Consider the following 21010-nt stretch of genomic DNA (forward strand, 5'->3'; position numbering starts at 1 on the left):
CCGGGACAGCGCCCGCGGCCGGCGGGGGCGGGAGGCGCCGGCCGGGGACGTGCCCTTCCTGCCGGCTGCTGCCGCGCCGCGCCCGGGCACCGCCGGCGTTCGTACCGCCGGCGTTCGTACCGCCGCCTCCCGCCGGACACCCGCGCCCCGGCAGCCCATCGCCGTCGCGCCGCTCCCCAGTCCGTGCTTAGGTCAGCCATGTCCAAGCCGCCACCGAAACCGGCCAAACCAGGTGAGGGAAGCAAAGAGCGGCCCGGCCTGTCCTCGCCGTGCGGAGCGCGACGCAACGCGCCGCTGCCGGCACGCGAATGGCTTGGGTTTCAGGTCTGCGCTTTCAGGCGGAGCCCAGGCCAGGGTAGGAGCGGACACAGCCGTCCTTCCGTTCCGGACCGCGCCCCGCCGCCATGAACCTCGGCACCTCACGGCGGTGACGGCGGGGCAGGGCTGCCCCTCCCGTGGCTGGAGAGCCGAGGGGGCTGCCGCGGGCGCCGAGTCTGGGCCGGACCCCGTGCCCGCCCTAGCTCGGGAGAAGGTTCGCCAGTGCTCCCAAGTCGGAGCCATCGCCCGGGGACAGGCTCCCCGTGTCGTGGGCTCGGCAAAGCCCTCTTGCCCCGGCCTTGCTCTTGCCGCGGTGCCCGGCGATGGCACTTGGAGCCGTGGCGTGCCCGGGCGGCGGTGGCCGTGCGGGGGCTGCTTGCGTAGCTTGAAATGCACAGGAAACCTTCTGCCCTTTTTAGAAACAGCGCTGAAGTACTCTGGGCTCGTGATTTCACGGATTGGCAATGTATTAGCGCGTAAAATTAGTTTTATAGTATAGTCTCATGCAACATTCTTCATCCTCGAAGGTGGAATCCACTGTTTTCAGTTGTAGGACTCCTAACAGACAGACTTTAAATGTGCTCCTCGAAATTCAGGTGTCAATGTGCACATCACCCTTTCTAGTGCATTTAGTCATCAATGCATAATGTGTTGCTCCTGTGTTTTTTACAGAAAAATTTACTGCAAAGCCGATCTTCTAAGAAAATTAATAGCAACCGTAGTTTTTTCTAAAAAGAAATTGAAAAGCTATTGGAAGTTGCACAATTTTAAATCTTAGCATAGAAGAGGCATTTTTCAGGTAAATACACATTCTTCTGTCACAAATTTAACCATTACCTTTAGGGTTTTGGGGTTTTTTAAGTGAGGAATTGGTCTGGAAAGTTTAATGTCTATTTATCATGTTTTTGTATCATCTGTCAGTGATAAGCTTAAATTCTTACTTAGAAATTAAAAATCCACTGTGATTTTAATTAAATAGATAAGTAGTTGATGTCTCCCAAACCAGGATCATCTGATCCCTAAGTACATCCAAATTTCAATTTTTTTTGCACTTGGAATACTGTTTAAAATGCCGATGTAAAAAAAAAAAATCTTAATTCTTAGCCTAATTTAGTATTTTCACTAGACAGATTATAAAACACATTTCTAATTTGAAGTCAGTAAGTGCAGAAACAGTTTAGATCATTTAAACCATTAGTCTCATCCTGCCTGCAGAAGCAAAATCTGCTAAAGCTGTAATTTCATCTTTAGAAGAACTTCCTCTGCCCTGTAGTTTGCTAAGCTTCTTTGTAAACAGCTTACTTGAAATGAAAAAGACAATAATAAAAGCATTGCTGTTGTGGACTCTTACTGAAAACACTCAGTACTGAGAACATCTGCAGGCTTCTGAAAGGATGTGGTGTTTCACAGCTGAATATGTGTGAAAAATGGGATTTTCCAGAGACATTGGTAACTAAGTTTTCTGTTTCTCAAGAAGATTAGTTACATTTAATGTAAGATTCTTAAGGAGTTAGAGGCTATAGCCCTGCCTGACTTACAGGAGCTCTCAGACTGAGAGCTCTCAGCTCTCAGACATATTTTGTCTAATACTAGGTGTCTCTACCTAGTTTCATGGGGTGCAGTTTGTGGTGTGTTTGATGTGATAAAATGTAGACTGTCATGAAAAGGACAGGTTCCTTACCACCACCATCCCTTTCTGTTCCATTCTGAAACATGACAAGCTGGTGATGCTCTCAACTTTTTTATGTTCGGTTATTTGTATGTCTATGTAAGGTTATTTTATGTCTGATGAACTTGCTGAGCTGGTTTACCAGCATGAGTGCTTGACACAGCAAAAGGAAATTTGTAGGAGAAGGAAGACAAAGAAAGTAAAATGTCTTGCTAATGACTTTCAGAGCTGATTAAGGCTAATAAGATTAATTTTTCTAAATCCCTGACTTTTGAGGAGAGAAAATTTTATGGTATCTGTTGTTAGATTTTTTTCAAAGTAATTTTCTGAAAGTGATTGCCTTCTAGCATACTTCAAAATGCCTCTGTAATTGCATGTCTAACTTCTGTATGTTATACAGAATACAGATAATATACATTTGACACTGTACAAGAATTTATTAGGGTTATGTACAAATAACCCTATTATTTAAAGACATAAATATAGAACTGCATATAGTAACATAGTTTCTACAGCAGTGGAAGGCTGTCTCTTTTGGTGCCATTTTGACTGTGCTTGCTAGAATATCTTGGTGCCTTTGGCCAAGCTGTGTTGATTTTTCTTCAGTGATTATTAGGTATCAAGTCTATAAGCTCTGTCAGGAAACAGCAAGCCTGCTTGCATTGCTGATGAATTACTACAGTTCAGGACAGACAGAAGAGAAAACCAGACATTGATTGCTGTCATCCATTCCTGTGTGTTGGGGAAATAAGATGTGCAGATTGGACAGAGAAGGAAGGAAATATTTTGCTGGTGGGGAAGTGAAAATATATAGTGAAATAAATATCCTTTTTAACACACTGAGTCTTCACTGCTCAATTCAGGGATTTTGGACATTAGTGCTTTAAAAACATGGGGAAAAGAGGTAATACGAAGGAAGAAAACCAACTAGCTGTGACACTGTCATTTTCTTCAGTACATGAGAGCATTTTTTTCTGACAGATTGCTTTTCTGTAAATCCTGTTCTGTGCACAGCACATAAGGACTTCAGTTACGAGAGATGGTTTTGACATCAACATATGTTAGACAATTGTGTTCATGAGCACTTGAGCTAGTCTTCTGGGTCTGTAGTCAGCCCTTGGGTAAGTGGTAAGATTGTTTCTAGAGACTCTGAAGTCTTTTAGCTTGTAGTGTTTTGAGGGTTTTTTTTTTAAGAAGTGTTTTGTTTTTCTCATGTAACTCTGTATCACTGTTTTCTAGCTATAGTTTTTATTTAGACTATCAAAAATGGAATGGAGTAGATGTTGAAAACAGCAGAAACGTACTTTTCTGTCAGCATTTTGCAAGAGTGGGGTTTCCTCTCCATCTTTAAGAAATCTCTTGATGTCTCAAACAACATTATTTTTTGCAGAGTTCATACCATGTTGAATATTAATCCTGTTTACAAAAGTTGCTTTTTCAGTCCTTTGGATTTGATGAGCTTTAATGGCTTCTGCTTAGTTGTCTGTTACTTAAGCAGTGTTTTCTTGAAGAGTGCTGTCTGGTGATGTCTTTCTGATTAGAGCCTTATGTAGTGTGCAGCAAAAGCTTTTGGGGAGATGAAAGGGGTGTTCCAATATTTTTTAAAAACCTTACTTTCATGTTCACAGTAAGGTTTGTTAATCCTGGCCTAGAGTTGACACATTTATATTTTATGGAGAAATACCAGCCTTTGTACCAAGGAAATTAGAGTTTTAAATTACTCCAGTTGAGAGGGAGGCAGGAGGAAACATAAGGATTTAACATAAAGGGTTGCTACCTCAGTGCGGGGTTGTTGACTTTTCTCTCAGCTGTCTGAGTAAAAGTAGGATTCTTGACAAAAATACTTAGTTTGAGTCATAAACAAGTTCACCCCAATTCTAAGGTGAAGTAGGAGATGTGACAGCATTCACAGGAGCGGAACACTCACATTGAGTCACATGCCTAAGGCCTTGGCAGTAGGCTTTAAATTTGGCATAAGTGATGGTGGTTTGGGTTTCTTCTGTACTCAAAAAAAGATTTCTGTTAGCTAGCAAGATTGAGCATGTGACTGTGGGGAGTTACACTGCAATCATCAGGTCTGTGGGGAGAAAAATGTCAGATAAACAATTAAACAGTTCCCAGTCTGCTTTCAATATGAATTATAAACTTTCATTTCTGACCTCAACACCTCTTATTGCTGCAAGTTGCTGAGACCTCCAGAAAGTTTCCTGTAAGTGAAGGCATGCTGGTATTCATACAAATAAAATTGATAAGAAATGGAAGATTTTAGCATCAGGCTATGACAGTGCCATTGTGTTCATTTATATCTTCTGTGAGAGTATTTTTTTACTCCTGATTTTCTGAAATGAAATGACATTTGTTCCTTCCATTACAGATACTGATTAGTGCAGTCCATGATTGTTCCTGAACACCTGTTTGTCATCTAGGCTGGCACCAGTCTATCCTTTTCATTTTTTAGTATGCCCTTCCCCCCTCCCCCCACATGTACTCTCTGTGTTCACTTCCCCTTTCTCACCAGTGTTACTTAGAAGTTGAAGATGGTTCTCTAAACACTGGGGACTCCACCTTTTTCTGTCTCCATTGTGGCAATCCTTAAATGCTGTGTAGAACTCTGCTGTGTCTGTGAGCAAAATGCCAAAGTACAAACGGCACTCCTGTAAAAAGTATTTCTGATACGTTTTTTTGTACCTGTTTGGAGGCCTGTGTGCAAAGCACCTTGTTTTCCATTTCTGAATGCTACAGGCCTGGGCCAGAGAGGCTATAAAGCTTCCCAGAGGAAAAGGACCTGAGGTTGACAGCTGTCTGGACATGAGCCAGCCCAGGTAGGCAAGAAGGCCACTGGCATCCTGGCCTGCATGAAAAGTGGTGCGAGCAGCAGACAGTATCTGTCCCCCTGTACTGGGTGCTGGTCAGGCTGCACCTCAAGTCTTGTGTCCAGTTCTGGGCCCCTCACTACTAAAAAGACACTGAGGTGCTTGAGAGAGTCCTGAGAAGGGCAGCGGAGCAGGTGAAGGGTCTGGAGAGTAGGTGGAATGAGGAGTGGCTGAGGGAGCTGGGGATGTTTATCCTGGAGAAAAGGAGGCTCAGGACCCCTTATTGCTTTGTATGACTATCTGAAGAGAGGTTGTACAAAGGTGTGTGCTTTCTTCTCGTCCCAAGTGACAAGTGATGAGAGAAAATGGCCTCAAGTTGTGCTGTGGAAGTTAGGATTGGATATTAAGGAAAAATACATCACTGAAATTGTTTGTCAGGTATTGGAAATTGACTTGGCATATTTTCACCTTTTGGGCCATTTGCTACAGGTGGGGGTTCAAATTAGTTGTTTTCAATCAAGTTGGTGTTTGAGTAACTGATTCTGAACTGTTTCTGTCTAGCATTATGGCAGCAAGGAGAAAGGTGGCTGATGAGAGGCCAGGATTAGGTTGAACCATTTAAGAGGTTGATAGACTTGTGGTTTTTTAACTAACCGTAGATTACCATAGTCAATTCTGATTTTCTACAGCACAGAGATTACCCCTCTGTGTACTGTGGGCACTGACAGTGCATTAGGACACACAGTGAGTCACTTCATCTTGAGTTAGTTATTCTGATTTTATGGTAGTCTTGAGCTACTCAATATAGCTAATGAAAAGATGCTGCATCAGGATCAATATGATTAGTAGCACCTTATTCGACTCAGTGAGATTTGATTATGGCTCTTTATGGTATATGCTCACAAAAGACTCATATCAGTCCAGTGGGGCCAAGCCTTGTTAGGTCCTGTGAACATTGGCTTACCACCATCATTATTTTGTTTAAAATATGCATGTTTTGAACCAAGGACCATGTTGGGGTGGTTTTTGTTTGAGTGTGTAATATTAATTGACAGCTAATGAAATTCCATTATCTCTCCTTTGATGCTGAAATTTCAGCCTAACACAAATACCTAAGTAAGTAATGCCATGCAAGTATAGGTTGGTTTTTTGGGTTTTTTTCTTTTTTAGCTTTTCATTAGGTGGGTTGAAAGCAAGTAAGAGAGAGTGGAGAATGTTTTGGTGGTAGAGGGGATTTTAATGCTAATGTCTGTGGCTGTTTAGAGAAGCTGGAGTAAAAGAACAGAAAGGAAGTGGGGGAAAAAAAAGTCATCTGAGAGAAACAGCAACTCCTTGTTGCTGTGCTCGTTACTTAGCACTTCTATGGAAGCATTCTTCTGTTAATGGTACTGCAGTTGATTAAAAATAAACCTCAAAGTTGTAGGAAGAAAACAAAAATCTTTCAGTCTTTTTAGAAAATTGTGTTTTGGTTTTGTGAGGTTCTTTTAATATTTAGCATTATGAAGCACAGCAGGTATTTCTCTTCAGAAGCTGCGTTTTTAAGCTGTCATGACTGTTTAGTTTCTCTGTTTCATTGCTTTTATGCACTTAGTGGGGAAAGGATCATCTTAGAATTATGAGTTGTATATTTCCCTTCCTCAGAAAAAGCTGGAGGAGTTTATAGGAAAGGTATTCACAATAAATCAAAGGGTGTGGGGTCAGCCCAACCTGACATTAGGTTTATGTTGCTAGTTACAGAGTTAGTTTGACTCCCTTACTGTGATGCATTGCCGAAGGGAGAGTGACTTGGGATGTTTGTACCTGTTAAGTATGTAGATTTTTTGCTTGTCAAGTAGTTGATTTACAGATGTTTATTGCAAATTCCATAAGAAGGGAGAAGACAATCTTATAACTGAAGTTTGGGATTTGTGAGACTGAAATATTACTGGTTAATGTCTCAAATTTGCAAAAGCAGGGTGTGCTTTGCTGATGATACGGAAGATCAGGTGGAGAGAGCGTGTGCACCAGAGGATGACCACAACAAATCAGCCCATGTTTATCAAGAAACTGCGGTTTGAGCCAGATAAGGGAAGAGGCCTATAAGTGTTTTATCATGTCTTCCCTTACACAGCTGGCTCAGGTGTGAAAACTCCCGTCTGTGGGGAAGGTATCGGACATTCACACTAAGCCTGAAGTTACTCACCCTGCTAGTGGGGTATAACTAACTCAACTATGCTGACTTGAAAGGCAGATGTCCTATCTTAGGAGATGCCGTAAACCATCCAAAACCGCAACCCCAGACTAATTTCTGAAGCCTTCCACCAGAGAGAACTGCAGATGTTCTACAGTGTTCTATCAGAGTGTTAATTTCTGCTCCCCTCTCAGAGATACCTGGGCATTCCCACCTGAACCTGAGCATATGGTAATACATTTAACTTTGTGCTTCATGGGTTTTTCTCTATGGATCACAGTTGTGACTATCACTTTGATATGGACATCAAAATTGCTAGTCTTGTCACTGGGTCCATGGGTGGTGATATCTATCTCTTCCTATCCTTTCTTTCTTTATTTCTTCTCCTAACTTCTTCTGGAAATAAAATTCCAGTCAAGGCCTTAGTAAATGCCCTGTATCTGGTTAAGTTAAAGCTGGCTAAATTAAAGTTTCTGAAGTGCCTTAGTTTGTCTGGATTTTGCTTCAAAATTTGCCAAGTACCTAATTCTACCTTAATGTTCTGAAAATTTGCATGTAAAGGTTTGTTATTGAAGATTTTTGTTGTTTCTCTTGTACAGTGCTCTAAATTACTCAAACAACCTTCCCCATAACCCACCGAGCAGACCAGCGCACAGCAGGACTGAAAAGAATACCCCTTGGAATCTGTCCCTGTGCTTAGAAAAAGACTTGTTGCAGGACAGATCACTGCTCTGTGCTTCCATGTACTTTTCTTTTAAAATGGATACTCCTCTCATTAATCATGCTGAGAATAAAGTAATTCATGTGTGCCTGGTGCACTGAAATTTTAAAAAAGTACATGTGCTCTGTGTTCTAGTTACTTTGTCCTTTAAAAGTATGTGATGGGAAGGTGCTGTCAGTCAACTTTGTTAAGTTCAAATCAGTGCTCGTTACTGGTTCGCCATCCTACCAGAATCTTGAAATATGGTTTATACTAGAGAGATGGTCGTAAGTGGAAACAAGAGGAAGACCTCAGGTACTTTCTACATTTTTGTGTCCTCCAAAGCAAAAATTACTGCCAGTGCAAGCTCTGTCTGTACATCTAGAGATAGGTATTGCCAGATAAAAGTACTCACAGTGATGACAGGTACTCACATGCCTCATAACATACAATTTCTCTGTGTTTGCAGAACGAGAATTCAACTCTAATATGCCCTTTGCATGCTAACATTTTATTTTAATCTTCTAGACTGAATTTTTGCATTTGAATTTGGTACAAAAAATCAAAATTTACAAATGCTAAAGTTCTCTTGTTCTGAGCTCTTAAATGAAGCAAAGTAAACAGGCTAAATATCTTTTTATCAAGAAATTTTTAAAAGATTGGTGCCAGTAATGAGTAGTGTTTAACTTCAATATAAAGTACTATGAAATTAATATTCACGAGACCTGTAGTTCTATAGATGCAGATCTGTACTTTGTATTTCATCACAGAATAATGTTTTAGTGTGTGTTGGTCTGTCTGTGACACCATAGTTGGACATTTGAGGAAGTAACTCTCTGTTTCAGGTTTATGGAATTTTAAGAAACTCCACAAACAAATGAACAATGAATTGCCTTTTGTTTAAACAATGTGCTAGCCATACTCTAATCAGCATCAGTATTTCCAGACTTCTTTGTCTCCACAGGTGTGATAGCTTTAGATAATCTGTTGACACGTATGCAGTATATTAGTATGAAAGACACATGAAACACACCAATGCATGTTTCTACTTTCTCCCTGTCTTCTGCCATCTTCTCATTTCCTCTTTTAATATTTCTTACTCTCCCCTTTTGTTGTCCATTTCCTCCTCTTACATTAAACACTGAAAATCAGTGCATGATTGTTGCATTCTTCATAGTGCAGTTCTGTCTTTTGTTTTTGTGTCTTCTGTGTGAGAAAGCCAAGAAGGGTCAGTACTCCTGTCTTCCATCCTGTTGTGTCATCTCTTGTTCTTTGTTTTTTCTTTTTTTTTCTTTCTTGTTTTTTTTTTTTTTTTTGTCATTGTTGCTTGGCTTCTCCACAGCTGCAGTTCACGTTTCATGCTAAAGCTCTTTGGTCCAGGATGCATTACTGTGTGCTGTCCTTGTTCATCATCACTGTATGGGTAGTAAACATCACTCAGGTTTCATTCTTTTTAGCAGTTACCACAGTTTGAAGTATTTTGTTTCTAGGGCAAAGGTTTGAGACGTGTTGGACCTTCTGTGTCTAGGAAATGGCTGCTGTGTGAAAGAGAGAACCAACCAATAAAGCCAAATTGAATTCCTCTTACTAAAAATTAGGAACTGGGAGAAGCAATTACATATTGGGAAAAAAATATGTATAGTATCTACATGTACTTGGCAATGTGTTTACACAGATTCATCTTATTTTTGTAGTTTTACATACTCTTAGTCACAAGAAGCCTGAGAATAGAGAACTACAGAAATGTCTTGCTTAGTTGTGCCTTGGCAAGTGTGCCTTGGCATTGCTATTGCTAGGGAATATCCAGAGGCATTTGAAAAATAGTTTAAGAGCCACCCCAAGGAATGCTGCAAAATTGCAGTTGGGTACCATCCTCCTTTCTCAAGGTGGTCAGCGTATTCACCTTCAGAATGTCATTTCTAAGTTAAAGTTAACTTTCTAAAATGTTCGCTTTTGTGAGTAGGATTTTAGATACTGGGACTGAAAAGACTACATCTAGTAGAAAAAAATTTACAAAATTCTAGAGATTATGTTTCTTAATTAGAAATGTAAAGGCTTATTCTTGAGACCTACTCAATCATTCCTGCTTATCTCCATTTAATAAACCATATGAAGCATTGGATTTTACAGTATGGCCTTTGGTAGTAAGTTCATTAGTTTCTCTGAGGACACAAAATAACCTGGACCTAATGTGACCTAAGTGACACATTCTCCTGATGGGTCAAACTCTGCAATTTTATACAAGTTAATCTGTATAAACACAGAGAGTGTAAGAACCTATTTGTGTAACCTACACTTGCAAGTTTAGAACATTTAAAAGTAAATGAACCTACATGCTTAAGACTTCAGGTACCTAAAAGTAAACAATACAGAGCAGTCTGCCTAATATATTTCTCTCATAAGTTCAATGGACTCCAGCAGTTTGACTAATTAAATTATGTAATGTGCATGTTTCTTCTATATTATACTTTCTGTTCATGCTCTTGAAATGTACCTTTTGAATTGTAAACATAAAGTTTGTAGGGAAGCTTCTTTTGCAGTGTATGAAATTTAATTAGAACCTCTCTGCATTAAGGTTATTTTTTCTCGGCTTGAATGCTGCTGTCAGTCCCTCCAAAGTGCCCTATTAAAACATCGGTTAGCCAGTCACTGGAATTACAAACCCTATGCCATATTTTAAACATCTGAATAGAACAGGACATCAGTTGTACATTATATAGGACTTTGAGACCATTTGACATTTTTCTTTATGAATTCTGTGTTACTGCATTGTTTTCCTAATAATGACTGCAAGTAAGTGTAAGAACATGTTGGTGACATTGGTCATTGGTTTGTTTCTTTCTTCATTCCTTAATTCTTTTGTCATTTGACATATTTGATGTTAGCAATAATACATACACATGTATGAGTGTGTGAGGGTATATATGAGTGAAATTACTTTTTCCTCAGAAATCAATGACAACACATCTGTTGCTGAGTGAGCTATAAAGACCGTGTTAAGTGTGAAGAAGAGGTTACTTACATGTAACTTACCAGGTGGCCAGTTTCCTTCACAAGTCATGTTGCTGGGTTTTTAACTCCGGCTGCTGAGTCTTTTCATCATAATTTTCTTTGATAGAGGTATAGCACAAAATCATTCAGCAACCGGCGTTAAGCTTAAGGAATGTATTTGGATTTAAGGGCTGCATTTAAAGGCATTATACTGGTACTGACTTCTTAATTGCGTTTTGTTTTGGTTTTTTTTTAGGGCAGGTTAAAGTATTCAGGGCCCTGTATACATTTGAGCCCAGAACGGTAAGTACATCTAAACTTCAGTTGTATGATAGTCTTTCTTTTAACCTTGTCCATAATATTGCTTCAATTCTGCTATTATTGGCATATTAGACTTACTGTACTGAATTTTTAATAAACTATTGATGGATAGTCATTCTTAATGTGAATAAAACTGATTAATCATCAGTCACTTTTAAGAACAGCTCTGTTTAAAAGCAGCATGCTTTCTTCTGTAGTATCAGTTGCCTACAATTAAAGCTCAGAAATCTTGAATAATTTGTTATTTATTCCAAAGACAGCAATGATAGTTGAGACCTAAGAGATCTGGATAACTGGGAGCAACCAAAAAGAGTTCCCAAATGAAGTTAACAAACCTAAGCGATATTTCAGTGTTTCTTTTGCACAGTGCTTTGTTGGAAAGGCCACAGTCTTCCTCTGTTGCTAGAAAGTCTTTGTGTCTTCCTGTGTTGATCCAGAAAGTTAGCTGTAAGCAAGTCAAACTATGGACTGTCAGGCTGTTGTCTTGGTGATGGAGAATTTGAGTTATCATTCTTTTGAATGAAGAGATTAATGTGTTCTGACTTATCCAGACATTTGTTTTTCCTACATACACCCATTCAAATATATTTGATTACTTTTTTTTTTTTTTTTAAGCCAGATGAACTGTACTTTGAAGAAGGAGATATCATTTATATCTCAGACATGGTGAGTCTAAGACATCCCACACAGACTGACTATTTCTGAGATGCAATATATCCCATCTAAAATATTTTCCGTTTTCTCTGCAGAGTGATACAAATTGGTGGAAAGGAACTTGCAAAGGGAGAACTGGACTAATTCCAAGCAACTATGGTAAAGTCTAGAATATTTTTATTTGGTAAGATCATTGACAATTAAAGGAATTCACTAAATAAAAAGACATCTTCTCAAAAATAGACCACAGTATTGGTACTTAACAGTACTCCACCATGTACTGAATACGTCTATCTGCAGTATCAGTTACCACTGTACATCAGCAGTGGAGAAGCTACCTTGTGTTTTTATAACCTAGGGATAGCTTGAGTTTGCTGAGTGTTCATGTTTCTAGTTATGCACTTAACAGAAACTGAGATACTGTTTTGAGGGGAAGAACACTTGAGTCTGAAGAATGGAGTTTTGCTTGCCTTTTGCTGTTTTTTTTTTAGTGAATATATTCTGCCACAGAAAACATTAGTTCCTTGGGGTTTGCACCATGTTAAATATCCTATATATGTTTAGACTGAATAGAAACTGCTTTTTCAGATTCAACTAAACCACTTTTAAAAGCTGTGAGTACAGACAGCACAACCCAATTCCTCCAAGTCCTGCTAGGAATTGCAGGCAGAGTAGCAGTGTCTCCTGACAGATTGCATCACAACTTCCAATGTGACTTAAGTTGATTCATGTTGCCCCTTCTTCAGTAGGAGACATTATGGTAGTAATGTGCTGTTTCCCTGCCCTGTAATTGGTAGAAATATATTAATAGAAATCTGTCGTGCAGTCATTGAGGCTACATCAATTTCCAAACTGACTCTACTCTTGTTGTCTGCCAGAGATCAGAGGTCATGCACTGTTAATATGCAAGAAGACTAATTTATACATATTGCATATCTACATTCAAATTTCTTTTGAATATTGAAGTAAATATTTAAAATAAACCAAACAATGTATTAATTCATGTTCCCATTGAGATTATTTGTAAAGCTTCAATTTTAGACCAGGGTGAGAGGGGTGGTGTCTCTGTCTGCACATTTGCAAAAATTCCATATATAAGCAGAACAGAAGCTTTTGCGGACCTTAAGAATAAATAGTACTAGGACCACATCTTCTGATTTAGACCAGTTGTGCAATGTGATGCTGTTTGAAGTTTTCACAAGGTTTTCTCTTAATCAGTTTCCCATAAACTGGAAATTAAAAGTGCATCTCACTGGTCTGTCACTCACAAATCTCTTTTCAATTTAGAATCAAATATGTTTTGTTTCCATACAGGTTTCAAGTACATGTTTCAGAAGTAGTTAGAATGTACTCTTTTGTTTCAGTGGCTGAGCAAGCAGAGTCTATTGATAATCCACTGCATGAAGCTGCCAAACGAGGTATGTTCAGTGTTTCAGTTGTGTGAGCTAAAGGGCGATTTGCTTGTTTTCTATTATAATAGCAATAGTAATAACAATAACAACAATATTTATATAATAATTATAATATAATATTTAGAATGAAGATGTTCTGCCTGTTTTGCTTGTCTTGCTTCTTGAGCAAGTTATCTGGTAAGGTTTACTGCTTTGAAAAGGTGAAATACTGCCTGGTGGAATTGCCCTCTGTCTATACAGAGGAAGTGTGATACCATCCCTTGAACAACATAGGGATATAAACGTCTTCTGGGAATGGAAGAAAAGATATTTGGTATGGCTTAGTATGACTTTGTCATTATTTGTTATGACTAGGTATTACTGGTTATTCAATGAATTATAAATCTTGCTGCTAATTGCTTCTTTCTTCTGAAGTTCATGGGACGACTGACACCATTTAGAAAGTACTGTTTACGTGTAATGGTTCTTTTAACTTTCCAAACAAAAAAAGATCATCAAAACTGATTTTGTCTTTCAGGCAATCTGAGCTGGTTGAGAGAGTGTTTGGATAATCGAGTTGGTGTCAATGGGTTAGACAAAGCTGGAAACACAGCTCTGTATTGGGCATGCCATGGAGGCCATAAAGGTATCAGAGCATTAATTTGAAATTATTTTTCTCTGGTTTTCTTGTTATGTTTGTTAGGCTGATGGATAAAATTGCACTGCTAAATAATAAAGCCAGGCATTTTTCAATGTAATTCTATTTTTTTCTTTAATAAAAATCAGGCTAGGAGGTAGGTTCATCTCCATCCAAGTGCTATGTGTTTTGTTGTTGCTGTTGAAGAAAGCATGCTCATTAGTGTAACTTAAAGGCAGAGTCGAAGAAGGACAGATGAAAAAGAGCTGTGGTATTATTTGGGTTACTTCATGCAGAAGCATTTTTTGAGTAATTGTTTTTTGCCCAGTGAAGTTTGATTCACAAATTTTCATTAGCTGATTTGATTGGTTTTTCATTGAATCTTAACAACAGTGAATGCAAAAATAGCATAATTTCTTTCCACTAAATTCTTCTCTTATCTCTCCTTGTTTTCTGCAGATGTAGTAGATGTCCTGCTTACCCAGGCAAACCTAGAGTTAAACCAACAGGTAGGTTGAATCCATAGATCCTTAAGAGTAGAGGTGTGATGTTACTTACCCTTGGTAGAAGCTGAAAGTTTTTTTGCTGCATTTTAATCCTGTTGCTTTTCCCTCTAACTCCACAGAACAAATTGGGAGACACAGCTTTGCATGCTGCTGCATGGAAAGGTTATGCAGATATTGTAGAGATGCTGCTGGAAAAGGGTAAAGATCTTCACCAAGGTTTCAACAATCTGTGTACATACTAGAGTCCTGAATGTTTAATTTGTATTTCTTAAGTATTTCTGTATAACTCAGGTACAGTCTTTAGCCAGCTCACCTGCCTGACTTGCAGGAAAAGTCTTGCAAAAAATTCTGGCCGCTGTGGAAAGTAGACATCTCACCAGGTCAAGATAATTTCATCCTGCTTTACAAACAAAATTAGGCACTTAAACCCCAGAACAGCAATGACATGTGCTTCTTAAAAAGGAAGAGCAGCCAGCAAGTTTCCTGAACAGCTGTAGCTTATGCAAGAGCATCCAAAGCTTTTGGTCTGCTTCAGGGTAGTCAGCAGCTCAGATTCCCTTGTCCATTACTGTTCTACCCACATTAGCGAAAGACATATCATAATGGCATTGGTTGAGAAATAACTGGGACTGTGATTCATGATGAAAATTTTCTTCATGAAGGGGCAAGAACAGATCTGAAAAACAACGAGAAGAAACTGGCTTTAGATATGGCAACAAACGCAGCTTGTGCTTCCTTGCTTAAGAAGAAACAGAGCGCAGGTATTTTTGATTTTGTTTTTCTGATAATTTTGCTTTTGGAGAATTAATACTTTAGCCAAATACCAATATACTGATAGCCATAAAAACGATTTGGCAGGTACATGGGCTAAGAATTGTGTTTGGAAGGGCTTGCTTGAGGGAGTTAGTTAGAGCTACAATAGAAAGACAGTTGATCACATTCCATGCTGCTGACTCCACACACAATACCACCTTGTATCAGCAAGAGGCACAAGAGTTCAGAAGGTGTGAAAATACTAAGGGAAGATACAAAAATAGACGACAGGCCCTTCAGGCAAAATGAAAGCAAGGATGGAGCATACCACAAGGAAGAGGGTACAAGAATAAAGCAATGTCCTTGTCTTTCTCCATATGTTTGTCTGCTCCTCCAAACTTAAGCCAAACAGGCACCAATGGATGATCCTCCTTTTCATACTGCTAAATTTTTTTGCTTTCTTATTTCTGTGTGTCTCTGAGTGACTGAGAAATAAAGAAAGAATGCTTTCAGGTGTTAATTAAAACAGTCTCACTGACTCCAACTGTGTCTTTGTCTCTCCTAATAGCACAGTGTCCATGTCCAAAAGAGTTAGAGGCTATTTTAAAAAGCTAAAGACTGAATTGTCCAGTGTTGTGTAACTACTATTGCCTGTAGCTTTCGGTAAGCTGAAGTAAGGCTGGAAACTCTTAAGTGAAACAAGAAATTACTTTAAAACACAGGCAGGGTTATAGTTGAGTTTGGTGGGATATGCAGTACAGCAGTTGTATCATCTCAGGTCTAGTGAGAACAGAGGGAGTGCTAACCTGCAGGAGCCTAGAGGTTATGGTAATTAAATTGAGGAATAGCTGACTGCAACTTGAGAAGGTCAGGAAGAGCAATTGCAACAAAATTATTGTTCTGCTCTTTGGTAGAGGTAAAATCAGGATTTCCCAGAAAACTGGCAAATTATTTCTCCCAATCTTGGTTCTTAAGAAAGCAGTTGTAAAAAAAGGCAGATAACCTTCTCTAGGTGTGTGTGCGTGTATGTACATAAATATATATATATATATGTGTATATATATATATATATATATACACACCTTTCTATCTTCACATATACATACATTAATTCATACATATATAATACTTTAAATATGTGTATATAATTATATATATTATATAATACTTTCCTAAAGTTACTTGATCCCTATTTGGAACACGTCATTCATCTTTGCATGTTGCTTGTAGGCACCTGGTACAGGTGTTTTCTCTCTTCTGATGTCCCAATAATTATACTAATGTTTTACTTCCTGATGCTAAGTAGCTAATCTGTATAACTAATCTACTTCTTCACGCCCTTTAAATAAATTTTGTTTCAATGAGTAACTGATTTTTTGTCTTTAGTCACTGCATCTGTCACCAGAGTCGGGTAATTTCACTCCCTGTCTTTTTTTTCTTGCCTTGATAGAACAATTGATATTCTCAGTGTAACTCGGTTTCAGTATTAGCATCCTTGTTCATTTTTCTGTCTCAGCTTGGAATTTTATAATATCTCTGACACTTCTGATCTGTATACTTTTCTTGCATTTTGTATTTTCTTGTTTATTTTTACTAATTTAATTTTTCTGTCTCTGTTCTCTGCATTTAAGTATTTTCTATGTCTGGATGTGAATCTCTGTTCTTTTTCAGAGGTTCAGTTCTATATCAGCAGTCTTCTCCCTTGTTCCTGTTTGCATAAGGCTTCTGTCATAGTACATCTCTAAAAGTGTTTTGTTGGAGGAAGCTTACTTTGTCTCCACTTCAATGTTCAGATTTATGTTTTACATGTACAGACAGATATTCAAATGTCAATTGCTGAAGTACATTCTAAAAAATTAAAATTATTAAAATCATATCATAGAAATACAAAAAGATTGTGTTAATTGTGCTGCTAAACGGGGGCAGAAGAAATGTACAGAAGAAATTTAATTTGTACTTTATTGAAATATGACCCCTTCAGCACAGGGCTCTGCAATTTCTTCTCTTCCTGTTCTCCCTTTGCTGTTCCTTCTCCTAAAAATGAGAATCATTTTTTTCACTTAGATTTCTTTTCTCAAAACAGTTGAGCAGGTTAATTTTAAACTTACTCATTTTTCTTGTTCCAGAAATCTAGGATAACATGGGTTATCACTCCTATGAATTATGTCAGTCTTGTTTCCTCTGTGCCTGGTATTTTCAGTACTCTTTTTAAATTTTGCTTCTTTGCAGGTACAGTCCGAACATTGAGTAATGCAGAGGAATACCTTGATGATGAAGACTCCGATTAGCTTTTTAAACTCCATATGGAAAACTATAACGTGCATTGTTTTCAAAACATATCTTCACAGCTGTACAAATATCTCACTTAGAGTACTGCAATATAGCATATTAATGAGAGGGTGAAATCCTGCTTTGCAAAGGAATAATCTTCATGTAGCCAGATGATGTCACATTTCAAATCAGAGTTCCTTTTTGGAATTATCACAGAGAAAGTGTGGCGTACCTTTATCACTGAATATGGCAGAGAACTATCTTCTAAATTCACAGGTTTCATCTCAGGCCTTCCCAGCAAGTACCATGTATCTCTGGAATACTGAGAAGTCCTTGTGGGACAGCAGGACACCACTGCTAATTTTTTGCCAAATCCCACTGGATATATATTCTTTCATGCAGCTAATGCTGACAATCAGTACTGGCTGGCAAGCATAAATGGAGATGCTGCCATAGAGAGGGTCAATTATTTGCCCTCATGGGAGACAGAATTGCAAGGTTTGATTTTTAATTTTGGTAAAATTTTTTCCCTTCCTTCCTCCATTCTTCTAAATGACCTGAGACAATCTGCCTCAGGAATGCTTTGTCTTCTCTGTTGCTGTGGGCCCAGTCCCTGAAATGTAACACAGGTGAAAGGCTTGCTTAAGTCAAATTTGCTTTAGAAATTCACTTGGACTTTGTGGCTTGATTATTTTGCTTTCTGAAGTGTATAATGCTGAAACTATTTGTAGTGAAAGGAAGACAAAATATTTTTATATTTATCCTGCCTAATTTTTTTAATACTGATCTTTGCTTTTATTTTTTGCAAGTGCTCTTATGTCTTGTCCTAAATTACCTCAAAGATTAGGTGTGTTTGAAGTAATGAGGGAAGATGTGCATCAAATATACCACAGGCATCTTTAGAAGAGATACCTGAAGCTGAATGAACATTTTTAAAATGTATTGCTGCTTCCTGTGAATTAAAGAAAAATGGAAAATAAATTCAGCTAATTTAAAGCTTCCCAGCAGAGTTGAAAATTAGTATTTCCTTCAGATTGCTCAAGTAGCTGTAGCCGAATATTGCACATTTCTGAGAGATACTTTCTTATTGTGATGGTAAGTAAATGTTACAAGTATTTGAGATATAATCTCATTTTCAATTTTTTGTTGCTAACTTCTCTAATAGAGACTTTTAACAAACTCATTCTAACGCAGCAATCTGTGATACTAAAACAAAACCAAAAAAATGAGAAAAATAAGGACAAAAAAAAGCTCTTGTGAAAGACTGGGGATAAATTAAAAGCTCTTGTGGAAGTCTGGGGATAAATGAAAATCACACTAAGTATTTAAGAGATTTTTAAAAGTCTAGAGCACTCCTAATTTCCCATTTTTAAAAATACATTGAGCCAGATTTTTATTTTTATCATCCCACAAAGAACTAGATGGTGGAGTACAGCTTGTTAAGCCATTACCAAAGAAGGCAGTGTTTGATTGACCAGAACTGTTTAAGGTGGGGACATTGCACAAGCAGTCATCTGCAGATGTAATTCTAGACTGTTTAAATGTTAAACTTATAGAACAATGTTTTAGCCCTATGCAATACTATGGTTACATGAACAGTGATGTTTTATTTTGTGTGAACTTGAAGATACTAGAGGGAAAGAAATAAAAACCAAACCCACCAATTTTTTCTCTCTAGCTTTGATTAGAATGGTTGTCAAACATAACTCATTATATTTGAGACTGTTGTGCTTCACATTTTATCAGCCAGCTCTTTTACTAGCTCAGCCTTTTATAATAGTAAAGCCACATGTTATACTGCATACTGTTGATTAAAATTACACAGTTGCAAAGTGCAAGCTTTAAAGTCCTGTAATGAGAGGCAAGAAGGTTCAGGTATCTGTTACATGAGTCTTTTTCCTGCAAAAACAAAGCTCACAAGTTTAAAATTCTTCAGTGTCACAGGACATGGAGAGAATGGCTCAAATCACTGTTTTTTCTGTGGGGCTTTGAAGGCAGAGTCTCTATTCATAAATAACTCTTAATGTAATGTTTTCTGCTGCCATGGGTGCATCAGCCTACAAGGAAGAGGTTATGCTCCTGTCTGTGTAATTAACAGCTGCCAGAAGACCCTGTGTTCTTCTGCAGACAGATCTAAGTGCTGTACAGGAATGGGGACAGAAGCACAAGTTGAGCCCAAGGATTGTATCCAGAGTTCTTGCCAGAGTGTCCTGAAAGAAGCACATTTACATCAAAATGCACCTATGGAGTGCTGTCATTTTTTTCCAGGACAAAAATTACTGCTTTTTGTTTTTTCCCTGCAACTTTGTTTTTCTTTATGAAACTGTCTATTCATCTTGTGAAATACAAATCACTGTGAAAGCTTTCAGGCAATAAATTACTTTTTGTCTAACTCCAAGAGTAAAGTTTTGATTAAAAACAAAACAAACAAAAAAAAACAAACCAACACAATAAAAAAAATCCAAAAACCCCAAGACAAATGTCTTACAGCTAGAAGAAATTACAGCTGGAGTAAGCTAATACAGCGTCTTACTAGTTATGCAAACCTACTTGCTCCCACTACTTTTCTTCAATGTTTGTACTACTACAGACTTACTTGACTTCAAGACTTTTTCCAAAGGCAGGTACATTCAGGTATGTAGCAATAAGAAAAACAGGGGATTTAGGAATAGCAAAAGGAAAGTTTTCAAGCTCATGGTATCTTAGAATTGAAAATTGAAATTCTGGTCTTCATACTTCTGGTTGAATTAATGTTTGTGCTTTTCTATTGAAAATCAGCTGTGTTCCCATCAGAAATTTTGTGCTGTTAGGGAATAGAAATTGTTTGGACTGATTTGAGGCTCTTGGAAACTGAATTAGTACTTTTTCTGTTGGCTTCATCAGAGGAATCAAATGCTTGATCCCTGTTTTATAGAAGGAAAAAACGGGACATTTCTTGCATTGTCTTTAGTATAGTTATTGGATTCTTGATAATTTTGAAGTTAATATGTTGTTTTTCTAAGACAAAGCCCATCTTACTGAATTCCACTCTTATGCGTCCTATCAACTGAAATGTAATTTGCCTAAAACAGTTAAGGTCACACTAAATATTTAAACTGAGTGGCTCATTTTCTAACAGTCTCCAACTTTGAACACTGACTTCTTATTTCTGGAGATATTAATGTGTTTCTTGTGTTTGAGTTTTATATCAAAGACCAAAGATTGCTGAAAGTAAGTTAGCCTGACCTTGTGGCCATTTAATTTAAATACTGCAAAGTCAGATGTTTGAGCATGCAGTGCACATCAAAATTAAAAATTTGTTTGCAGTCATTGCCACCTTCTAAGGAAACCATTGAAACCACGGAACAGAGTAACAAATAATGGACCATCAGTCATCTGCTTCATGAGACCGATAAAAGCTGAAGTTACTGGAAGTGTTTCAGGACAATATTAGTCAACCGTACTTTGATCTTATCAGGAGACAAAAACAAGCAGAAATAGTTTTGAAGAACTTGGAACAGAAATCTTCATAAAAAATTAGTTTGATACAAAATCAATATCCTAATTTGCTAAATAAATAAAAAAGTAAGAGCTGGGTTGGTTTTGGTTTTTTTTTTTTTTTTTTTGAAGCTATGCATTTAACCAACAGAAGCTAAAAATAAGACAATACTACAAAAGCATTTCAGAAGAAAAAGTGATTTTACATCACTAGTTCTGGAACAGAATGTAGACTGGTGGTAGTGTCTGCCTGTGGCAGAAAAAAACTGCCAAGTGCCCATTTACCTGATGCCTGTTGTTTCCTAACTGAGAGTTGATGCTGAAGATGATGTCCCATCT

General features: G+C 38.1%; 1 protein-coding gene across 2 annotated transcripts; it reads left to right on the forward strand.

Moving 5' to 3' along the window:
- Positions 1–36: 36 nt before the first annotated feature.
- OSTF1 (osteoclast stimulating factor 1) lies at positions 37–20769 on the forward strand. Of its 2 annotated transcripts, none has more exons than XM_030258500.4 (10): positions 37–232; positions 10918–10964; positions 11598–11648; positions 11732–11795; positions 13001–13054; positions 13566–13673; positions 14124–14173; positions 14290–14368; positions 14833–14931; positions 20501–20769. In XM_030258500.4, exons 1-10 carry the CDS (start codon positions 199–201, stop codon positions 20515–20517), a joined length of 603 nt encoding a protein of 200 aa, XP_030114360.2. In that variant the 5' UTR covers positions 37–198; the 3' UTR covers positions 20518–20769. The 2 variants fall into 2 exon arrangements, with proteins under 2 accessions (XP_030114360.2, XP_002190351.1); XM_002190315.7 differs by lacking the exon at positions 20501–20769 and adding an exon at positions 17153–19586 and having other exon boundaries at positions 46–232.
- Positions 20770–21010: the final 241 nt, after the last annotated feature.

Source organism: Taeniopygia guttata, chromosome Z, assembly GCF_048771995.1.
Source record: "Taeniopygia guttata chromosome Z, bTaeGut7.mat, whole genome shotgun sequence".
Classification (NCBI taxonomy): Eukaryota; Metazoa; Chordata; class Aves; order Passeriformes; family Estrildidae; genus Taeniopygia; species Taeniopygia guttata.